Genomic DNA, 23,182 nt, shown 5'->3' on the forward strand with positions numbered 1-23,182 from the left:
ATTGAGAACTATGACAATGTTGATGGTTGGATGTCAGGAACGAATGACATTATGGTTGGGGATCCTGGATAGAATAGAGCAGGCAGCATGAGATTTTATTAAGCTACTCAGAATAGAATGCAATTTAAAACTTATGAATTATTTCTAGAATTTTCCACTTAGTATTTTCTGACTATAGTTGACCACAGGTAACTAAAACTGTGGAAAGCAAACAGCAGACAAAGGAGAACTACTGTACTTACTAAAAGTAGCTAGCAAGCTTGGCTGTGAGTTCTCTACTGACCCTAGTAAAGTGGAAATTGGTTACTTGATTTAGTGTTCATACAATACATACAAACTTGTATACGAGACATACAGATTTCAGAATATTTCCTCCCAATAGTCCTCACAAAGAGGTTACAGTGTGTGCCTAGAATAATATACCATCCAGAAGGAGTTTCCCAGGATTCTGTCTTTACCATCCCTCCAAATAGCCGATAACCTCTCACCAGAGCTCAGTTCAGTAAAAGTAATTCCACTGGGACTGAAATATTGTAGTACTTTTGGTCTGGTTTGCTGCTGCTGCTGCTGCTAAGTCGCTTCAGTCGTGTCCGACTCTGTGCGACCCCCTAGATGGCAGCCCACCAGGCTCCCCCATCCCTGGGATTCTCCAGGCAAGAATACTGGAGTGGGTTGCCATTTCCTCCTCCAATGCATGAAAGTGAAAAGTGAAAGTGAAGTTGCTCAGTCGTGTCCCATTCGTAGCGATCCCATGGACTGCAGCCCACCAGGCTCCTCCATCCATGGGATTTTCCAGGCAAGAGTACTGGAGTGGGATGCCATTGCCTTCTCCGTTGGTCTGGTTTAATCCAACAATAAAATGTATAGTGTCAACATGAAATTCCTAAACCACATGTCATCTGGGCAGTTCTCCATAAATATAGGGGGATCAATTAGGAACCAATTACAATGGTTCAGGCAAGACAACTAAAGCCTGAGCCAAAGAATTAACTCCAGGATGAAAGGGTGTTGGCAGGAAACCAGCCCACTTTACAGTGAGAATCCACAATGCTTGGCAATTAACTCAGTGTAGAGCTACAGGAAGGAGGAATTTTCAAGGCCCAGGAATGGAAGTATGGAAAGATAGAAAGAAAAAGTGTTGCTCAAATCTTCTATAGCCTTACAAATATTTTGTCTTCTTACTCTATCAGCTACTGAGGGAGATGTGTCAAAATCTCCCACTATGTGGATTTGTCCATTTCTCCTTGTAACTCTGTCTTATATATTTGGAGGCAATATTTCCAGTTGAAACAAATATGTTCTGGTCATTATATCTTCCTGGTGAACTGTCCCTTTTATCATTAAGGCATTTGACTCTATCCCTAACAATGCTTTTTGACTTAAAATCTATTATTGTTGCATTATTTCATTTTGTATTTGCCTAGTATATCTTCCCCATCCTTTTAACGCTTCTGTGTCCTTAACTTTTGAATGCATTCTTGTAACCAACATACAGCTGGATTTTTTAAAATCCAATCTAAGAATCTCTGTCTCATAAGCATGTTTACATTTCTTTTCATTTTGATATATTGGAGATATCTTCCCCCTTTGTTTTGTCATTTGCTACGTGTTTTATTTGCTTTATTCTCTTATCCTGCCCTCTTTTACTTTGGTTATTTTCTTTACCCCCTTTTTAGTCTCACTAGTGGTTTGGAAATTATACTTTCTAATTATATTCCTTCAGTGGATATTCCTCCCTTACTAATGTGCATACTCAACCTAACATTGTTAAGTTAATCACTAGGTCATTGTGAGGATTTCAGGAACTTTAGAATTCTTTAATTCTGCTCTCCAGCCCCTTCTATCTTCCAGGTAATTTGGTTTTCAGTATTTTGGTTCCAACTTACTTTTAACCACTCAACTCCCTCCATTAGATGTTTTAACAGCCAGTATTTATTCAGATTTACAAACACACATACCAATTTCTCTGCCTACCTTTCTTTATTTCTTTCTCATTTTAACTTTTTATTTCATGTTGGAGTATAGTTGGTTAACATGTTTTGTTAGTTTCAGATGTACAGCAAAGTGATTCAGTTATACATATATCTAGTCTTTTTCAAATTATTTTCCCATTTAAGTTGTTACATAACACTGAATAGAGTTCCCTGTGCTATAGAGTAGATCATTGGTGGTCATCCATTTTAAACATAGCAGTGTGTACATGTCAGTCCCAAACTCCCTAACTACCCCTTCCTGGTTCCCCAAGTCCTTTCTTGCATACAATAAAATTCACCCTTTTACAGTTACAATTCAATAATTTTCAGCATATTCACAAGATTGTGCAACCACCACTATCCCCCAAAGAAATCTGATACTTATTACTGGTATTACCCCCTACCTCCTATCCCTACACCCTCGGTTCAGTTCAGTTCCGTTGCTCAGTTGTGTCCAACTCTTTGCAACCCCATGGACTGCAGCATGCCAGGCTTCCCTGTCCATCACCAATTCCTGGAGCGTCCTCAAACTCATGTCCATTGAGTCAGTGATGCCATCCAACCATCTCATCCTCTGTCATCTCCTTCTCCTGCCTTTAATCTTTCCCGGCATCAGGGTCTTTTCCAATGAGTCAGTTCGCATTAGGTGGCCAAAGTATTGGAGTTTCAGTTTCAGCATCAGTCCTTCCAATGAATATTCAGGACTGATTTCCTTTAGGATGGACTGGTTGGATCTCCTTGCAGTCCAAGGGACTCTCAAGAGTCTTCTCCAACACCACAGTTCAGAAGCATCAATTCTTCCGCGCTCAGCTTTCTTTGCCTAGCCCCTGGTAACCATTAATCTACTTCCTGTCTCTACTGATTTGCCTATTCTGTATATTTCATATAAATGGAATCATATAGTGTATGGCTTTTCATGTCTAATTTCTTTCATTTAGCACGATGTTTTCAAGATTCATTCATGTTAGAATATGTACTTCAGTTCTTCATTCCTTCTTATGCCTTAATAATACTCCATTGTATGGATAAACTACATTTTGTCTGTTCACTAGTTGGTGGACATTTGACTTATTTCTACTTTTTAGCGACTATACATAACACTGCTATGAACATTTGTATCTAAGCATTTTTGTGGACATATGTTTTCAGTCCTCTTGGACATATACCTAGCAGTGGAAACCATTATTTCTTATATTCAGCACTGTGCTGATGCACGCTAAGTCACTTCAGTTGTGTCCAACTCTTTTCAACCCCATGGACTTAGCCTTCCAGGCTCCTCTGTCCGTTGGGATTCTCCAGGCAAGAATACTGGAGTGGGTAGCCATGTCCTCATTCAGCAGATCTTCCCATCCCAGGAATTGAACCCACATCTTTTATGTCTGTCTCCTGAACTGGCAGGCGGATTTTTTTTTATCAGCAGGGACACCTGGGAAGCCCCACGTGCTGATAGATAGTAACAATCAGCTCTCATGTGGTAGGGAGTAAGGGAGTCTTTTTTTATTTTTTTTTTTAAATTCATTTTGGCTGCACTGGGTCTTCCTTGCTGCATGCAGGCTTTCACTAGTTGTAGAGAGCAGGAGCTACTCTCTAGTTACAAAGCACTGAGCTTCTCATTGTGGTAGCTTCTCTTTGTGCAGAGTATGGGCTCTCGGGCTCACAGGTTTCAGTAGTCGTGGTGCATGGGCTTAGTTGCCCTGTAGCATGGGGAATCTTCCCAGACCAGGAATCAAATCCTTGTCCCCTGCATTGACAGGTGGATTCTCATCCATTGTCCAAAGGGAGAAGTCCAAAGGTAGTCTTGATTTGTAGCATTTGTTGATCTCTGAGGTGCTCAAGCTATACTCAAGCTAGCAATATGACATCACTGAAATCTGGAGAAAGGGAAAAGATGCCCAGCAGCACACCATTACACCATATTTCAACCACACAGATACGAGAGATATAAATAACCTCAAGAGGATAGATAGTAGCAAAGTTGTAGTAAAATAATTAAGAAGTGATACATTGTGAGGATTTTAAAGCTTTATTTTAAAGTAATTCATTTAAGTGTAAGTTTGTGTGATTTAACTTTTAGCAATGACTGTTTAACATCCAGTTCTCAAAATTCCTGAAATTTTAAGAGTCGGCTCTTTGGGCTGCTGTGAACTGACTCTAGCACCTTGCTTGCATCCCCCTCCTTACATCTAACTTATTTTTCTGGATTGAATTATTTTCTTCTTACTGAAGTGTATCCACTCATTTTCTTTCAGCAAAGTTTGTGTAAGGTAAACTCATCATCTTCACTTGTCTGCAAATGGCTGAAAATTTGGTGTCACTTATGAATTTAACTTGTACAGAATTGTAGTTTGAGGTTTATTCTCTTTCCACGTTTTGAAGATATTATCCTCTTGTATTCTGGTTTCCATTGTTGCTGATGAAAAGGCTGCTGTCATAGTTAACATCCCTTTTGGTAATCTGGCCCTTTTCACTGAGGGCTTTTATAGTTTTCTCTTTGCCTTGTGGTTTTGCAGTTTCATCAGGGTATGACTAGTTATGAAATTGTTGGTTCTGTTTCCCTGGAGAACCCTGACTTATATAGCTGTAATATTTTTAATAATGATTTTCCATCATTCCCTCTATTAAATCTTTCTGGAATTCCTATTAAACATCTGCTTGACTTTCTCTTTTTATCGCTCATATCTCTTAAATTCTTGTTCAGGTTTTTTATCTCTTTTCTCTCTTTTTATTCTGTTTTGGGTAATTTCCTCAAATTTCTCTTCTAAGTCCCTCTTCAGCTAGATCTATAGGTAGTTTAATATCCTCTGAGTTTTTAATTTCAGTGGCAGTGTCTTTTATTTCAGGAAGTTCTACATGGTTGTTTTTTAAATCTCCCCACTCTTTTCCTCTTATACTATCCTGTTATTTTATTATGGCTTCTATTGCTTCTCTTATATCTATTTTAATCATCCTAATTCATAATCTCTTTCAAATGGTTCTGTTTTTACCCTTTTTCTTTCTAGTTTGTTATGTCGATTGACTCTCCATTCTGCTCATTTCTTTCCTAATGGGGTTGATGTTTTTTGTGAGCATCTTCATCAAGGATTGCTTTTTCTAGTGGATCTGCAAGCCCTGAATTGTTAAGCACCCTGCAGAGCTATTTTGAATTCGCTTCAGCCTAAACCTAAGAATTTTAATAGGTCTTACTTCAGCCCTAATCCAAGAATTTTATGTTAACTTATCTCAGTAGCTGTTTTCACATACAGGTAGAGTAAATTTAAGCCCCCCATAAGCATTTGGCAGTGATTAGAGTTTCTGTTTCTCATGAGTGCCATTTTTTTCCCTACCCCAGGCCTCATCAGACATATAGCTTCCTTGAACTTCTCTGACCTTGGGATAGAGTTTTGCTAGTCTCCTTTTCATGGAAGGGGACAGAGCTTCCAATGTCAGGGCTTTTTGCAGTGGGCTCTGTTCCAACTTTCTTACTTGTCCAGGACTGAAGCTCCATCTCTACTCCTTACTGTACAGTGTAACCCTGGCCTGCAGCTCTCAGGATCTATAACTAAGTGTGAAATCTCTGTGGCAGCTCAGGCATATCACCTGTGCCCTGTTCTGGCTTTGAGTTTTCCATTTCTTTTTCCTTTCTTATATCTAGAAATTTCTCTTTATATTTTTTTTCAAAATTGGCAATAAAAATATAACTTGTCTGTTATAGTTCATACAACATCTCCACGTGTCTATAGTTGGGGGAAGAACCCATCTATGTTAGGATAATTGGTCATGTTTCAAAGTTTCTCAAATCAGAAACAAGCATCCTATGAGGAAGACATTTATTGTCTCCATTTTGTGAGTGAGAAAACTGAAACTCAGAATGGTTGTCTACATTGCCAAAGCCATAAAACTTTAAATGGGATTTTTGTCCAGTCTATTTGCAGAATCCCATGCAAGATATCTAAGCATCTTCAAGGTGACTTGGTACCACTGGCTTCTTTCCATTATTGACTTTTATGGATAATTCATCTCTGGCATTTTGCTGAAGCAAATACTCTGTAAAAGATTCTTCCTGCTTCTTTAGGTAAGGCTGTTTAGAAGAGAAGGGAAGGGAGTACAATGCAGGTCATGGAAGCCGGGCTGTCCTGAGCCTGAGAGCCCTTGGTAGGAGCATTTGCCTGGGAGGAGGTGAAAGCCAACAGGCATTTCTGCCACCATCCAGAAGCACCCCCAAACTCACTCGTGCAGCGGGTAGTGAAGGGGACATACCGAGGGTCCCGCACATTGTCTCTGGCTTGCCTCTGGAAAAAGGAAGAAGCCCAGGCAATGGCAAGACTTGCCTGTAAATTTTGCTGAGTTTAGGGATGTCTCAGCAGAGACCATCACACTCTGAAGCTTTTCGCTTTGCTCCTTAGACTAGCACACCTCTTGCCCTGTGCGTCCTGCACAGAACCTGGCCCTGAGTGGGTGCCCTAAAAAGATGATATGGATCAATGAGTGTAACTTGAGGAAAAAGAGGACACATCAAATATTTACAGTGGAGGAACCTAATGAAGTGGACTGGTTACACAGGTGATAAGATAGGGGATGGAGAGGCAGCCCAGAGCTTAGGGAAACCACTGCTGTCCATAAATCAAAGGGGCAGAGGGAGGAGGCAGTCTCACGGAGTATGGGGAGCCAGGAGATGGAAGCCAGGAGCCACGTGGTCAGAAGCTTGAACCCTAGCACTGGGAGCAGGAGCCATTGAAAATGTGCAGCCAGAAATGCCACTGAGGCAGAGGGTGGTGGGGGACAGGAGGCAAAAAACATCCCAGCCTCTTCCTTCCCACCCCCACCCAGCTCCAATCTCCTGCTAGCATGATACTTTCCCTAGGCCAAAGTCAGACACACTGGAGCCTGGATTCCAAGCCTGAATGGATCAATGTCCCTGCATTACAGAGCACAACAGAGCAGAAGAAGGCTGAGGGGTGAGTCTGAGAAAAACAGGCCCAGGGTTGGCATGGAAGGAAAGAAAGAAGGAAAAAAGGAAAAAAAGAAAAGAAGACAAGCCTATGTGTAACATATGAGCATTCTAAAATACTTATTAAATATCCTTTTGCAATTGAAAAGGATTTTTCACATAAAAATTTGCCTTCCTTACAGAGTTGTAAGGAACAAATGACAAAATGGATGTGAAAATCTTTTGAAAATTGCCAGTGCTACATAAATACGAGATGATCATCATTCATATCATTAGTTCTCTGAAAGGAGGAACTGTGTTTGAATAAGTGTATCAGTGGAAACACTTTATAGGGCATCTTATTATGTGTGGATATCTTTTATGCATGTGTATTAGAATACTATTAGCTGCAAGCAATAACTAACAGTGACTTAACCAAATAGGTAGTCACTTTCTTACATAACAGAGGTGCTCCTTTGGTCTTTCCATCTAGATTACAAGATGATTGCAATGCCCAACCTTTACCTCCAAGATCAAGGCAGAAAAGGGTGGGGGGGCGGGAAAACAGCTTGGATTTAGCAGTCCTGTTTCCTTAGGAAAGCAAAAGCTCTCCCAATAACTCCCAGGAGAGTTTTACCTAAATCTCACTTGCCGGAACTGGGCCACACAATCACTCCTAAAGAAGTAGCAAGAGAGAAACAGCTTCTAGGGAGTCAAACAGCGGTGTTGGCCACATGCATATAAAGCACAGTACTGGGCACAGAGTAAGTGCTCAATACATGTTAGCTATTTTGTGTGACTGTGCATCTGTGTACGTCTATGTTGGTGTGATTCTATGTAGTTCCCATTTCTAACAATCCTGTGAAGTAAAATCATCTAGGTGCCTGCTCAGTCTCTCGTCATGTCTGACTCTTTGTGACCCCATGGACTGTAGCCTGCCAGGCTCCTCTGTCCATGGAATTCTCCAGGCGAGAATACTGGAGTGGGTTACCATGCCCTCCTGGAGGTGATCTTTCCGACCCAGGGTTAGAACTAGTGTCTCTCACGTCTCCTGCATTGATAGGCGGGTTCTTTACCACTAGTGCCACCTGGGCGAGGTGGCCGAGTGGTTAAAGTGACAAACTGCTAATCCATTGTGTTCTGCATGCTGTAGGTTTGAATCCCATTCTTGAATGCTTGCCGCTTCCGCAACCTTTGTTGTTTTCCGGGGGCTTCCCAGGGGTCACTAGCGGTAAAAGAACCCACCTGCCAACGCAGCAATGCTGGAGACACCCTCCCCCTAAACTGGCCCTTTAAGATCTTGGCCTTGGAATCACATCAGGGCCAAGTGGGCTCGATGAAGAGAGAAAGTGGAACAGGACCAGCTCTGAAATGAATTGACGCCTGTACCTGGGGTTATAATGATGAAGTCCTGGGTAGACAGATCATGCCTCCTCATGGAGGCCTCCTCCTGCCTGTAGGCACTTTGAATGGTCCTGTAGGGACTCATGCCTCCTCCTGCCTGTAGGCACTTTGGTCCTGTAGGGAGGCCTGGCACTTGTTATGATGATGCCACTTCTGCCCAAGAACTCCTGTGGGACTCCTCTTTACAAGTCACAAAAAGACCTCAATCTCATTACTGTAAAATTACACCTCATTTCTGACTCAAACCCAGCTGCAGCTCCTCATCTCATTTGCCATGAGTTCCAAATGGCTTTTGAGGCTGCTGAAAATAAAAAATCATTCCCCAAAGACAGAATTATATTGCAATTGAGGTGCAAAAGAGTGAACTTTCTGCTCTTTGGGCAATTTTCAAATCAAAAGTATAGAAATATTTACAGCCGTAAAAGATCTGTTCAAACAAATATACCCTCCTTAGGTTAATATCTCAGAAGAAGACAACTCTGTATGGTTGAATAATTTTTGCTGTGTTTAAGAAAAATTACCCAGGCTAAGGGAAATTGTGAGAAGATCACTGTGGTTGGGAAAGATTCCAATGAGATAATACTAATTGTAGGTGAGGACACTGTAAGATGGGCACACTTATGCACTGCTGGAAGTATAAATTGGTTCTTAGAACAATTTGGCAGTGAGCATCAAGAACCAGCGTAAGGAGTTTAAACCGGTTGACCTAGACATTCCATTTCTAGGAATCTTCCTGAGGGAAATAGTCAAAGATGTAGATAAAGACTTATTGGTACAGCTACTCATTTTATTTGGAAAAGCAGTAAAAAGAAGTAACTAGCCTAAATGTCTCTCAGTGAGGAAACTGTCAGGTAAATTGTGGTCAACTCATTAAATGAAAATAGTGCAGCCATTTAAAATGATGTTTTTGAAGAATGTCAATGATGTGTTTATGTTCACAATGAAAAGATGCTAAAGCCAGACTCTGAAACTGCATGCATTATATAGTCCATTTTTACTTTCTATATGCTACAAAAAGGCTCAAGATATATTAAACATGTTACCAGTGGTTTTATCTGGGTGATGAAATTATAGGTGATTTAAAATTTTCTTCATTATACATTTATATATACAATTTTGATCATTATAACTATAAATATTACTTTTATAATTAGAAAAATATGTATGATGAAAAGTACTTTTTAAGAAAGAAATGTGTTTAACTAGGAGAGAAGAAATCTGTCATCAAGAAGTTGATGGTTTAATGAAGGAAATGAGACACGTACACAAATTCATTACAAGGTAATAAGGGATCTAATGGATGCTCTACAAAGTGTGGAGGGAAGGATTAGCTCTGCCTGGGAGAGTTGAAGTTGAGTGAAAAGAGGTGCAGGGTCTTGAGGGATGAACTGGAGTTCTCTAGGGCTTTGTAAATTGTTGAGCACTGTGTGTGTATAAGCTAGTTTGGGGCCTTTATTATGACTGTCAAAGCTTACCTCATACAAAGCTCTCTTTCTTGTCTCTCTCCCATGCTCCCTAAAGCCCAGCATCACTGGGACAGGAAGCAGAGGCAGTTAAATAGTCACACATCAGTGCTCTAGCAAGTGAACTGAGGTGCATCCAATGAAGAAGCAGATTCAGGACCAGAGGACATAAAATTATCTGGGAGCAGGGCCAGGAAGGTGCTGGTGGGTAAACAGTTCCATCTTATTTGCCACCCTGTGGAAAGGCTATCCTTGCCTGGGGCCTCCACCCTGAGTTATGGGGCCATCTCCACGTGGGGGATGGTAAAAACTGAGAACAAGCATCACACATCAGTTCATGATTTACATTGGCAGGAAATGGTGTGTCAGATGTCCTTACAGACTCCAGACAGGGTGGGTAGAAAGGAGGGGTGTGATGAGGAGACCCCAAAGGGTGGCAAGAGATGATTTGTTTGGGAGACAGTCTTAGAAGCTCAAGGTTGGAAGAGATTTAAAAGCTATCTTACTTAATCCTCCTGAAGCCCTTCTAACATCCCCATCATGTTGTCACCCTTCTTGGCCTTCAGGGAGCAGCTCGGAGACCACCTCTTCTGTTACTTCCTATCTTAATTCCTCCAGCCTGTGCTTTAGGTGAGACTTCCCAGGTGGCTCAGCAATAAAGAATCTGCCTGCCAATTCAGGAGATGCAAGAGATAGTGGGTTTGATTCCTGGGTCAGGAAGATCTCCTGGAGAAGGAAATGGCAACCTACTCCGGTATCTTTTTTTTTAATTTTTTGTTTATTTATTTTAATTGGAAGCTAATTACTTTACAATATTGTGGTGGTTTTTGCCATACATCAACATGGATCAATCACTGCTCCAATATTCTTGCGTGGGAAATTCCATGGACAGAGGACCCTGGCAGGCTACAGTCCATGGGGTCACAAAGAGTCAGACACGACTGAGCACGCATGTGCTTTAGTTGTTTCTCATTCAATTTTATGAGAAAAAAAATTAAATGCCAACAGTGCACCAGGCAGTGTGTTTATATTTCCTTGATGGCAGTATGCCTTCCTGAGCCTCCTGAAGTTTATTTATTTATTCAGGCAACAAATATGTATCAGACACCTACACTGTGGCAGGCAGTGTTCTAGATGCTGTGATAGAGTGAAGAGAAAAGCCAAGATCTCGTGTTCTCTTGGATCAGTCATTCTAGTGAAGGAGAAATACAAGAAACAAAGGAATAAATGAGAAAATACCAGGTTATAAATGTTAAGCAGTCATTTTGGGAAAATCTAAGGAAAGAACTTTCCATAAAAAGAGAGAAGCTGATTCCAAAATCCCAGGGGATAATCATTGCTTGTGCTAGAAACAAAAAGAACATTGTGTTATTGTGTGTGGAATACCCCTTTGTGTTCTAGCTACAAATGAAAATCTTCTCATTTTTCAGGACTTGGCCCAAGCGTTGCCTTTTTAGGCATATCTATCCTATTTCTTTACCCTAGGTAAGAGAGACCATTGTCTCCTTTCCTCCCCACTGACTCAGAGCAGGCTTCTGTCAGCACACCTGTAACGATTTGCCATTCTTACCATACATAGCAGGCTTCTCTGGTGGCTCAGGTTAAAGATTCCACCTGCGATGCAGAAGACACAGGAGACTGGGGTTCGATCCCTGGGTCGGGAAGATCCCCTGGAGGCGGGCATGGCAACCCACTCCAGTATTCTTGGCTGGTGAATCCTGTGGACAGAGGAGCCTGGTGGGCTACGGTCCATAGGTTTGCACGGAGTTGGACATGACTGAAAGGACTTGGCATGCACACGCATGTGCCGTACTATACAGCATTGCTGCTACCTAGTGGACCTGTCTCATTGCTGGCAGAACTTCTTTTCTTAAATCCCTAGAGCCTGGCACAGAGTATGTGATTGGCAAACATTTGTTTCCTGAATACATGAACTCTCACATAGCACTTTCTTAGAACCTCCCTGGTGATGCTTATTCAGAATTGGCAACCCTTTTTTGATCAATGCCAGGCCCTGTACCCTGTTCTTTCAACTCTGCAACCTCTTATAAGCTTCATGATTACACAGTGCAGTGTTTTTATCCCATTCTGTAGTTAAAACTCAGAGAATCAGGGTGACTTCTGTGATGACTAAGAAATAAGAATCAGAGCTAAGATTTGAACCCCAGTCTTCTTGATGGCAAATCTCAATGCTTCATTTTCTGTGATGCAACCATTATGCATTAGATCATCTATGGACCTGTCCTCTGTTTTCCCCTAGTTAACTGTTTTCCTTAGGGAAGGATCTGTACTTGACTCTGTTCTGTATTCCCCAGAACCGTGCTATGTATTTAAGACACACTCAATACAAATCTCCAAGGAGGGAAAAGAAAGAATGAATGTGTGAATGAATGCTTCACCCAAAGTGGATCAACATCTGATATCAGTTCAAAGGATGTTGATGTGCCAGAGGAGCAGATGTTTCTGAGGGGAGAGGCCTTCCCAGATACCTCTGCGCCCATCTGGGAAAGCCGAGTGTGCCGTCTCCACACTAAAGCACTCATTTCTCAGAAATCACACCTTTCACTCGGTTGTACATCTCAGCAGGCAGGCAGGGGCACAGAGGGGAACATGCATGGCTTCCAATGAGTTGGGAAAATGAGGTTAGGTTTCGATTCAGATAGTTATTTGTGTTTTCTGGGTCTGCACGGTCGATAAATTTTCAACGAGCAGTGATTCTGTTCCTCATCTTTCATTGCTTTATGGGACTTCAGGGAATGAAAGCATAACATCCTGCTTTCCCATAAGTTCTCTGGCCACTACCCTGGCACCAATTAAAGACATGTCCATGCAATTAATCAAAACCAATTTGGAAGCACTCTGGCACTGCTCCTCTGATGTGCTGTCTGCTCCACATACAGTAGTTCCTCAGCCGCAGTGATGGAGCCAGGCACATAGGAGCTTTTGATGAACTGGTTGTGCTGGCCCCAAGTGTTAACTATGTCATCTGACATGACTAATGAGGCTCCCAACTTGATCCGTGTGAGCGGGGCAGCCCTGCCGTCTGGAGGAGGCTCAGTTTCCACGGCCAGCCTGGGAAGAGGCTGCGACGTGCAAGGTACACACTCCATCATGTCAGCTGGAGTCCTGGAGGCCTCTAGCGTTGGAGCTGAGAGTCGTCCACAAGGAGGGTGATGGAAATCGTGGGCCAGGCTCTATGCTGGGCGCTGGTGGGAATGTGACCCGATTTAAACTTCTAGCTCAGCCTCCCCATTTTACAGACATGGAAACCAAGACCCAGCAAAAGTGAGGGGGCCGCCAAAGGCCTGAGCTGTGGGAAGAGAAATAAAGGAGCAGGCATAGATTCTGTCTTTGAGGAGCTGAACCCCTAGGTGAGAAAATAAACATGCATGAGGACAACAACTGGAGTCTGATGCAGGTAAACCTTCTCAAGGGTTAAACTGTGGGTATTCTTCTTTCATTCCACAAACATTTAACAAAAGTAATCTCTTACTTCTGTGTTCTTGTCACCTCTACAACCCCACGAGTGTGTGATTTGAAATCAACAGGTCTGGCCTGGAGTCTCAGCTCTTCTTTGAGTTGATGTAATCTTGAGCAAATCATTTTTCTGAGCCTTTGGTTCCTCAGCTGTATGTTGGGACAAGCCAAATATTGCCTACCCAGCCTACATCCTACAGTCCTTGTGAGACCCAGCAGAGTTAATGGGTGTGAAAGTGTCAGAGTCTATGCACATGTTAGTTATTATTCATATTACTGCCCTCTCTAAGGACCCCTGGCTGAAATCTCTGCAATATGGATCCACAGATAGCTTTAACTCTCTTCCTCTTCCTGCCCCTTTCAAAATGCACAGGAAAGAAACAGATATATAACCAATTGGTCATCTGCCTACAATCTCAACAGCTTTCCCAGAGAGTCCACAACCCAAAAAGAGGAAGAACTCAGCTATTTTAATTTAATGTCATTCCACACTTTGACTGAGCACCTACCATATGCCAGGCATTGGCCAGGGTGTGTGGGGAATCAGACTTGGATAAGACAGGCTCTATGGCCACCTTGAGAAACTCACCATTTAGTGGGAGAAACAGACGTGGACATAAATAACTATAACATACTGCAGAAAATTACAATTGCCATAGGAAAGACACAAATCAAGTGCTGCGGGAGTCAGAGAAGGGAATGATTTATTTCAGAAGAGGAGATGGGGAAAAGCTTTATCAAGGAAGTGCTATTAAAGAATGGGTGGGTTTTGGCTCTGACAGGAAACATCATAAAGAGCGCTCTACACTGAAGGAATAGCATGGCCAGTGCATGGAATCCTGAAAGGAATGGCGATCTAGAGGACAGAGTAAAACTGAGTGAGATAGGGAGTGTAAGGGCTTCCCAGGCGGCTTAGTGGTAAAGAGTCCACCTGTCAATGCAGGAGATACAGGTTCAATCCCTAGGTCAGGAAGATCCCCTGGAGAAAGAAATGGCAACCCACTTCAGTATTCTTGCCTGGGAAATCCCACTGGACAGAGGAGCCTGGTGGGCTACAGTCCATGGGGTTGCAAAGAGTCAGACGCATCTTAGTGAATAAATAACAACAAAGGAGTGTATGCACGAACAAAAGAAGACTTGCTGGACCCTTGCTCTGAAACCAAGGCATGGATATTTCTATTTCACTATTCTTTTCGCTGGCTGAGGTCACCTTGGCCTCTGTCCCTCAATCAGAGAGAATCCTATACTGGCTCTTCCTCTAGCAAGCCCAAATCCAAGCCAGGATAACCAACAATAAAAATGAATGGGGAACAGCAACAACCATCAGATACAAAGTGGCCTGGTCTAAGAAGCCCTGGTTACAGCGATGCCTCCTCAGTCCAGGTGAGAGGTTCACCGATGCAGCTATGACACCAACAAATGAAGCATGACAGCGAGGACCTGAGGCCTCCTGGCTTGGGTCATGCAGTACATTTCTCTCCTTTCCTCCTTTGTCCAGAAGAAACCAACTTCTTTAAGTGTGCTGCCATCCAAGTGGCTTTGGAAGGCCAGGAGCTACTGGTGGTCTCAAGACATAGCCACAGGACACCCCAGGGTTTCATATTTTCTCCCTGTTTCCATTTTTCATTGTAAATTGATTTTTTATTGTGCGAATAAAATAGTGATTAAAAACAGAAACTTCAAAAATAAGAGAAAGAGGAAAGAGCATTCACTCACTCATCATCTGTTTCCATTTCTTCTTGCCCCTTCCTGCTATTGACTGTGAGCACAATTTGGGGTAGGCAGCTTTTTTTTTTTTCTCTAAATGTAAGACCTTCAGCTCAGACTTCCCTGGTGGTTGAGTGGTTAAGAATCTGCCTGCCAACGCAGGGAACACAGGTTCGATCCTTGGTTCAATCCCACACGCCGCAGGACAACTAAGTCTGTGTGCCATCGCTACTGAAACCTGTGAACCCTAGATCCCCCATGCGCCACAAGAGAAGCCACCACAATGAGAAGCCCAAGCACCGCAATTAGAGAAAGCCTGCATGCAGCAATAAAGATCCAGAGTAGCCAATAAATCAAATAAAATACAAAGACCTTCACCTCATGCACTTTATTATTTTTTAATATTTATTTATTTATCTGGCTGCATCAGATCTTAGTGGAGGCACATGGGCTCTTCATTGCAGTCTAGGCTTCTCTGTAGTCTCCAGAGCGTGCGGGCTCAGTAGTTGAAGTTTGTGGGCTTAGTTGCCCTACATGTGGAATCTTCGTTCCCCAACCAAGGATCAAACCCATATTACCTGCATTGGAAGGTGAATTCTTAACCACTGGACAGCCGGGAAGTCCCTGGGGGGCGCAGCTTTGATCACTGATAAAATTACATATTCTTATTGCTCAACATTGTATCATGCAACTTTTTCTGTTTTTCTACTTACTGTTCATCTCTGGTGTCCACACAATCTTGACTTTGTTTGCTTGCTCAAGACTGAAGAAAGATTGCCAGCGTCATATAAAAGGGACGCCCCATAGATAACATCGTGGTCATTGACTCTTGGCATCATGGTGCAGAGGAAAGCACTGGCTGCTCTGCCATCGCATAGACTTGGGCTGGAATCTACCTCGAAGCTGGATAGCCCTGGGCAGATCACTCCATCCTTTGAACCTCAGGTCCTTTTCTGTATTGTGGGGATGCAGTTAGTACCACCCTCATAGGATTGCTACTGCTGTGAGAATTAAATAAGATACCAAAAGGCAAATGCCCCATAATGGTGGCTCCCCTGCCTCTGCCCTTGCTGGGACTGACATAGGGTCTACTCTGCTTCTGCCATTCTTCTTCTGCCCACTTTGAACTTTCTCACCACCACTGAGCCCAGAAAACCTCCTGGATGAGTCCACCTTAATTCTGACAAGAACTCCAACCTGTATATTTATTATTCACTGGTTGAATGCATCATCTTTTACTTAGGTATTCTCTGATGGAAATGTTGCCTGTTTTCCAGTTTTTTGCTGTTTCCAATAATGATGCAATAAATATCCTCATATATATTGCTCACTCCATCCTTTAAAAAAAGTAGTCCTTAAGAACAACCCCCAGGTGGGAATGCAAACTAGTACAGCCACTATGGAGAACAGTGTGGAGAGTCCTTAAAAAACTGGAAATAGAACTGCCATATGACCCAGCAATCCCACTCCTGGGCATACACACTGAGGAAACCAGAACTGAAAGAGACACGTGCACCCCAATGTTCATCGCAGCACTGTTTATAATAGCCAGGACATGGAAGCAACCTAGATGCCCATAAAGCTGTGGTACATATACACAATGGAATATTACTCAGCCATTAGAAAGAATACATTTGAATCAGTTCTAATGAGATGGATAAAACTGGAGCCCATTATACAGAGTGAAGTAAGCCAGAAAGATAAACACCAATACAGTATACTAACGCATATATATGGAATTTAGAAAGATGGTAACGATAACCCTATATGCAAGACAGCAAAAGAGACACAGATGTATAGAACAGACTTTTGGACTCTGGGAGAAGGCGAGGGTGGGATGATCTGAGAGAACAGCATCGAAACATGTATATTATCAAGTGTGAAACAGATCGCCAGACCAGATTGGATGCATGAGACAAGTGCTCAGGGCTGGTGCACTGGGATGACCCAGAGGGATGGGATGGGGAGGGAGGTGGGAGGGGGGTTCAGGAAGGGGAACACATGTAAATCCATGGCTGATTCATGTCAATGTATGGCAAAAACCACTACAACATTGTAAAGTAATTAGCCTCCAACTAATAAAAATAAATGAAAAAAAAAAAAAAAAAAAAAACAACCCCCAGGAACAGGATCACCAGAACAAATGTTAGACTCATTTTAAAAATGTCTCATGTATATTTCCAAGTTTTTAAAATATTTTTATTTTCATTTATTTATTTAACTATGTTGAGTATTAGTTATGGCACACAGGATCTTTGATCTTCATTGCGACATGTGGGATCTTTAGTTACAACCTATGGATCTTTAGTTACAACCTATGGGATCTTTACCTGAGGTATGCGGGATCTTTTAGTTACAGCATGCAAACTTAGTTGCGACCAGTAGAATCTAGTTCCCTGACCAGAGATCAAACTGGGGCCCCCTGCATTTGGAGCTCGGAGTCTTAGCCACTGGACCATCAGGGAAGTCCCTCCAAGTTGTTTTTCAGAAGCCTTGTATCTATTATTTTGCCACCAACTCAAGAGATAGGACCACTGGGACTACATTACAGGCTCTTGGGTTCTGGCCACAAACTCTCATTCCTGCTTTATTTTCCACCATTTTCTTCCCCAAGATATCTCCCACACTGCAACTGCACAGAACAACTCAATATTTTCCCTCCAAAATAATGTTCCAATACTTTTGTGCCTTTGTACTTCCTATTACTCCCTATCACCCTTGCTTGGAATATCTTTTCTCTTAACATATCCACTCACCACAGATCTCATCCTTTGTGGAACTGAGAACTTCTGTGCTATATTCAAGACCCAGCTCAAATATCCCTTCTCTGTGAACTAGTTCCAATCCTCCTAACTAGAGTTAGTTACTCTTGCTGTATGTGGTGATTGGAGGGATCCTTGGCATCCAAATGCTTGCCAAGAAACAGTCATCCTTGTGACTTCCCTGGTGGTCCAGTGGTTAGATTCAGTGTTTCCATTGCAGGGGGCCCAGGTTTGGTTTCTGGTCAGGGAACTAGACCCCACATGCCACAACTAAAGATCCTGCATGCCACAACTAAGACCTGGTGCAGCCAAATAAAATAAATAAATAAAAGTATTGCATCTCCATGTTAAAGAAAAAAGGAAAAAAACAGCAGTCCTACTCTAACCCCAATTTACATGCTGAAATCTGTGTGATTCTGCTCTCTTTTCCTCCCTCACTCTCTGCACCTGGCAATTACCAAGTTATGCTAATTCAAATCCTAATAATAACTTTGGATCCATTTTTCTCTCTCCTTGCCATCACCATTGACCATCACCTCTCATCAGGATTCCTGGAATAGTCTCCTAAAAGAAAAGGAATGTGTACACACTTCAAAAGTCAAATTTTCTCTGAAGCTTCTAATAAAAAATGGTAGATTATTGTCCCATCTCTCCCCATACTAAGCCCTTCTCCTTGGAGATAACTAGACAGTTTCAACTCTTCCAGCTGTTTCTTTTGGAGTTTACTTCTGTTTTCCAAATAATACAACTATCCTTTTGTTTCTTGATTTTTAAGTGCATTGTATATTGATTTTGAACAATGGAAGATTTCTCTAACACCACTTCCCTGCCCCATCTTCCAGTATAATTATATCACAATTCTTTGTTACATATTATGACCAGGAGTACCATTAAAAATATTTGCCTTCTGAGATGCCAGCATTCTTTCCAGGACCACTGTCTCAAGGGGGGTGAGGTTTGAGCCTGCTGGGGGAAGGCAGAACATTATGAAAGGGGGTTGAAGTGTGGGAGGAGGGGCATGCTGACCACTGGCTGATAGCCTGGTGTTCCTATGCATAACTTCCTGGGCCCATGTAAGTGTAGCAAGCAAGGCTGAGTTAAGCCTTCTGGGGATGCCAAGGCAGTGCCCAGGAGGGGCTGGAGACTGCCTACTTACACAGGCAGTGACTGATCCAAACAGATTCTGGTCTTTCCAGCAGGGTCTGAAGCCCCAGGCTGTGCTAGCTGTTGTCTCTGCAGTTGTGAACCCTGGGAAGGTTCAAGGAGTTCTAAAACGGGGGTGGGGGGTGGGGGTGCAAGGCGGGCAGTGAGGGCAGCTGGAACAGTGGCAGTGGGGTACTCAGGGAGCTTGGGGTAGCTACTGTTTACTAACCAGTGTAGGAAAATGTCAAAATGTTAACAACTTGTGAAGTCTAAAGTAATTAATACAGTTCTGTTGACTCTGATTTTGACCATGTAAATATTATTCATAGTCAAGCCTCATAGGACTTTGTGATTGAACTTCCATTTTTGTTAAGATTTTTCCTTGGACTTTTTCCTAGAGTTAATAATTGTCCTGTTATTTTCTTTTGCTTAGTTTCAATACACTCATCACTAAATCTTCTCCCAAACTCTTTGATAGAATAATATGATTACCAAATCCTTCAAGTCAACTCTCACCTTCAGTTATATCCCAGGCACTGTGCTAGGCACTGGGGAATGTGTCTAGAAACTATGAAAAAGAAAGACGTGGTCTCTGCTTTCGCTGAGTTTAAGTCCAGCAAGGGTTAAGATATAAGTAATTACAGTAATTTTAAGAATCACAATGAGAGAGGTCTGCATTCCTCTTAGAACATACAGCAGAAATACCTCACTCAGCTAGAGAGACAGGAAAGATTCCAGACCTGAAGAATGGAAGGAAGCAATTCATCTAGACAATATATATTTGTTGGGAGCCTTTTATATGCCAGCCACTGTTCTAAATGCTGAGAACACAGTATCAAAAAGGCAGAGCAAGCCCCTGCCTTCCTGGAGCTTACATTCTAGGGAGGGGAGACAGATAATAAACACAAGATAATTTTCAATTGAAACAAGGACTGTAAATAAATAGGATGATTTAATGGATGAAGCAGGAGGTGGGGGAGATGAGGCTAGTTTAAACAGATCAGCAAGGTCATGGAAAGTTGCTCTGAAGAAGTGATATCTGATGAAGAAGAATAGCCAGGTATGTGAAGAGCCACAGAGAGCAAGTTCCAGGCAGAAAGAACAATATATGAAGAGGAGAAAATGACAAAGTTTTAGAGCAGAATTGAAAGCAATTCCATGTAGCTGGAACACAAAGGGCAGGCGGCAGTTGCTGGAGAAAAGGGGATGGATGTGAGCTACAGGCTGGGAGCTCTGGCATCTCCTAAGGATATTATTTGTTGTTCAGTTGCTCAGTCGTGTCTGACTCTTTTCAACCCCATGGACTATACCACACCAGACTTCCCTGTCCTTCACCATCTCTAGGAGCATGCTCAAACTCATATCCATAAAATCAGTGATGCCATCCAACCATCTCGTCCTCTGTCATCCCCTTCTCCTCCTGCCTTCAATCTTTCCCAGCATCAGAGTCTTTTCTAATGAGTTGGCTCTTTGCATTTGGTGGCCAAAGTATTAAAGCTTCAGTTTCAGCATCAGCCCTTCCAATGAATATTCTGGACTGATTTCCTTTAGGATTGACTGGTTTGATCTCCTTACAGTCCAAGGGACTCTCAAAAGTCTTCTCCAACAGCACAGTTTGAAAGCATCAATTCTTCGGCACTCAGCCTTCTTTATGGTCGAGCTCTCACATCCACACATAACTACTGGGAAAACCATAGCTTTGACTATATGGACTTTTGTTGGTAAAGTAATGTGTCTGTTTTTTATATGCTATCTAGGTTTGTCACAGTTTTTCTTCCAAGGAGCAAGCACCTTTTAATTTCATGGCCGCCGTCACCATCTGCAGTAATTTTGGAGCCCAAGAAAACAAAATCCATCACTGTTTCCATTGTTTCCCCATCTATTTGCCATGAAGTGATGGGACTGGATGCCATAATCTAAGTTTTTTGAATGTTGAATTTTAAGACAGCTTTTTCACTCTCCTCTTTTGCCTTCATTAAGAGGCTCTTCAGTTCCTCTTTGCTTTCTGCCATAAGAATTATTATTATAATTATATATATTATTATAAGTATAATATTAGAATATTATAATTATTGACAAAACCCCTATTCTGCAGTTATTTGTCTGTTTTCTCTAAGACACATTCCCCCACTCTTTGCTTTCTTCAGTATAATAACAAATATAGAAACTTGAAAAATACAATTTTTTAAAGCCTCCCTTGCCAGAAGAAAAGGTATTGGCAGGAGACTGAAAGGCACTGTGAAGGGAAAAAGCCATAGTGTTGTCCCGTTTTTCGGTGGTGCCTCCACCAGCAGCACCCCTGATAGATCAGTACCTACTGTAGGGTGGCTTCTCCCAGGGTGACAGCACCTTCCCCATCTCCCCTTTTCTCTTCTAACTCTCATAAGCTGTTTCTTCCTTAGGCTACCCCCAACAATTTCTTGTTCTCAATCCTTTTCTGTTTGAAATGATCTAGAGCAGTACTGTCCCACATGATGCTCCGTGATGATAGAAATGTCCTAAATGCACTGACCTATATAGTATTCACTAGGCATATATGGCTACTGACTTCTTGAAATGTGACTAGTGTAACTTAGGAACTGACTTTTTAATTACTTTTAGTTTTAATAATTTAAATGTAAATAGCCACACATGGTTAATGGCTACCATACAGGACAGCACAGACCTAGAAGGATTTGTTTTTCTGACTGGACATTGGCTGATGCAATAGTTGATATTGAAAGTGGTTGTGGGGAACCAGCCCTCAAATATGGGGCTCTGGGAGACTTCCCTGGTGGTCCCAGTGACTAAGACTTCATGCTCCCAATGGAGGGGGCTCAGGTTCGATCCCTGGTCAGGGAACTAGATCCCACATGCCACAACTAAAGATTCTGAGTGCCACAACCAGACCCAGGAGAGCCAGATAAATAAATATTTTTTAAAAAGATGGGACCCTCAGTTTGTTAAATGACCTCACTGGGCTTGAATTCAGTGATGAGCTCATTGCCAGTGGAAAATGGGATACTAGGCAGCAAAGAACCCCAACCTTGTGGAATAACAGGCAATAACAGGACTCCAAGTTGGTTTGACATACCCCAGAGCTCCCAAAAGTAGACAAATTCAGTGGAACAGAGAAAGACAGTATATTTCACAGGCAAGCAGCAGGAACAATAACATGGTACAGCTGGTTTTATTGCCCTGAATTCCCCTGGGGACTTCAATGGGCCTAGATGGCACACCAACGGATCTAGGCAATGGGCACTAGAAGGCTTATTGGATGAAAATCATAAGCTCAGAGTTCTGAACTCTCCAGTTGTAGGCACACTGAGAGAACTGGAGAGTTTCTACTATGACTTTAAAATAATTTTTTACCTATTATAGGTTCAGGACTAATATAATTGAAAATCAGACACAAACTTTGATTCTCTGACTGCCCAGTTAAAATGTTAGTGGAATTCACAGGTTTCTTGGGTTTCTTAGAGGAAAGTTAGGGCATGAATGGGAAGGAATGGAATCCTGAGATTTAGAATAGTGAGATTTGGTTTGATTCAGACAAATAAGAGAATCTGAAGTGCCCAAATCCTCCTGAGCTCCAGAAATATTAATATAAAGAAGTGTATGGACCTCTTTTCTGTCTAATTTCTTGGGGAAGTATGAGAATATGATCAAGTTTTTTAAAATCACTCCTTACATATGGGGGTATGTGTGTGTGTATGTGTATTTGTGTATTGTAAGAGAGAAAGAGAGGGAGAGCAGAGAGACAGCACATGTGCATAAAGGTATCTGTATCCCCTAAGACCATTTAGGACCCCTATATTTGAAGATGGAATGTACAAACTCAAAGTTCTTTCCAAGTCAGAAGAATCTACGTCTCCCATCTCCTTCAAATCACTTTCATTCTATGTCTAGCCCTGGCTGTTAGCATAATAGAGGCAGGCAAGGTCCATGTGGAAACACAAAATTTTCAATCATAAATCTATCAGCCTTAGAAAACATTCACAGCCTCTTGCCAAGTCTGATTTCAGTCCTCCTCTTGAGGGCCTACATTTCTCTCTCCCATTTGTTCTACGCTTTTATTGTTTGTTTATTGAAATACTCCACTTGCTGGAAGGCTCCCAAGAAAGTAAGTCATAATGCTATTTTGTTACAGCTGGGATTCTGGGGATGAAGAGGGAGGGAAGGCACCCTCTTCCCTCCCATGGCAACTTCATTGATCAGACTTCAGTGCAGTGATAACACTTCAACACCCTACTTATCTGTGGATAGAGCAATGAATAAGTTGGGGGACCGTGCCCTCAACTTACGGTCTTACAATCTAGTGGTGAAAGTGAAAGTTGCTCAGTCGTGTTGAACTCTTCACGACCCCAA

General features: G+C 42.2%; 1 protein-coding gene across 1 annotated transcript in view; it reads left to right on the forward strand.

Annotated features, from left to right (window-relative positions):
* GVQW3 (GVQW motif containing 3) overlaps nt 1-12,666 on the forward strand; it is a 29,089-nt gene extending 16,423 nt beyond the window's left edge. The window contains exon 2 of the mRNA XM_061150716.1: nt 12,406-12,666. Coding sequence (XP_061006699.1) covers nt 12,406-12,666 — 261 coding nt within the window. The remainder of the gene's footprint in view (nt 1-12,405) is intronic.
* The last annotated feature ends 10,516 nt before the right edge of the window (nt 12,667-23,182 follow it).

Source organism: Dama dama, chromosome 1 (assembly GCF_033118175.1).
Source record: "Dama dama isolate Ldn47 chromosome 1, ASM3311817v1, whole genome shotgun sequence".
In the NCBI taxonomy this organism is placed as follows: Eukaryota; Metazoa; Chordata; class Mammalia; order Artiodactyla; family Cervidae; genus Dama; species Dama dama.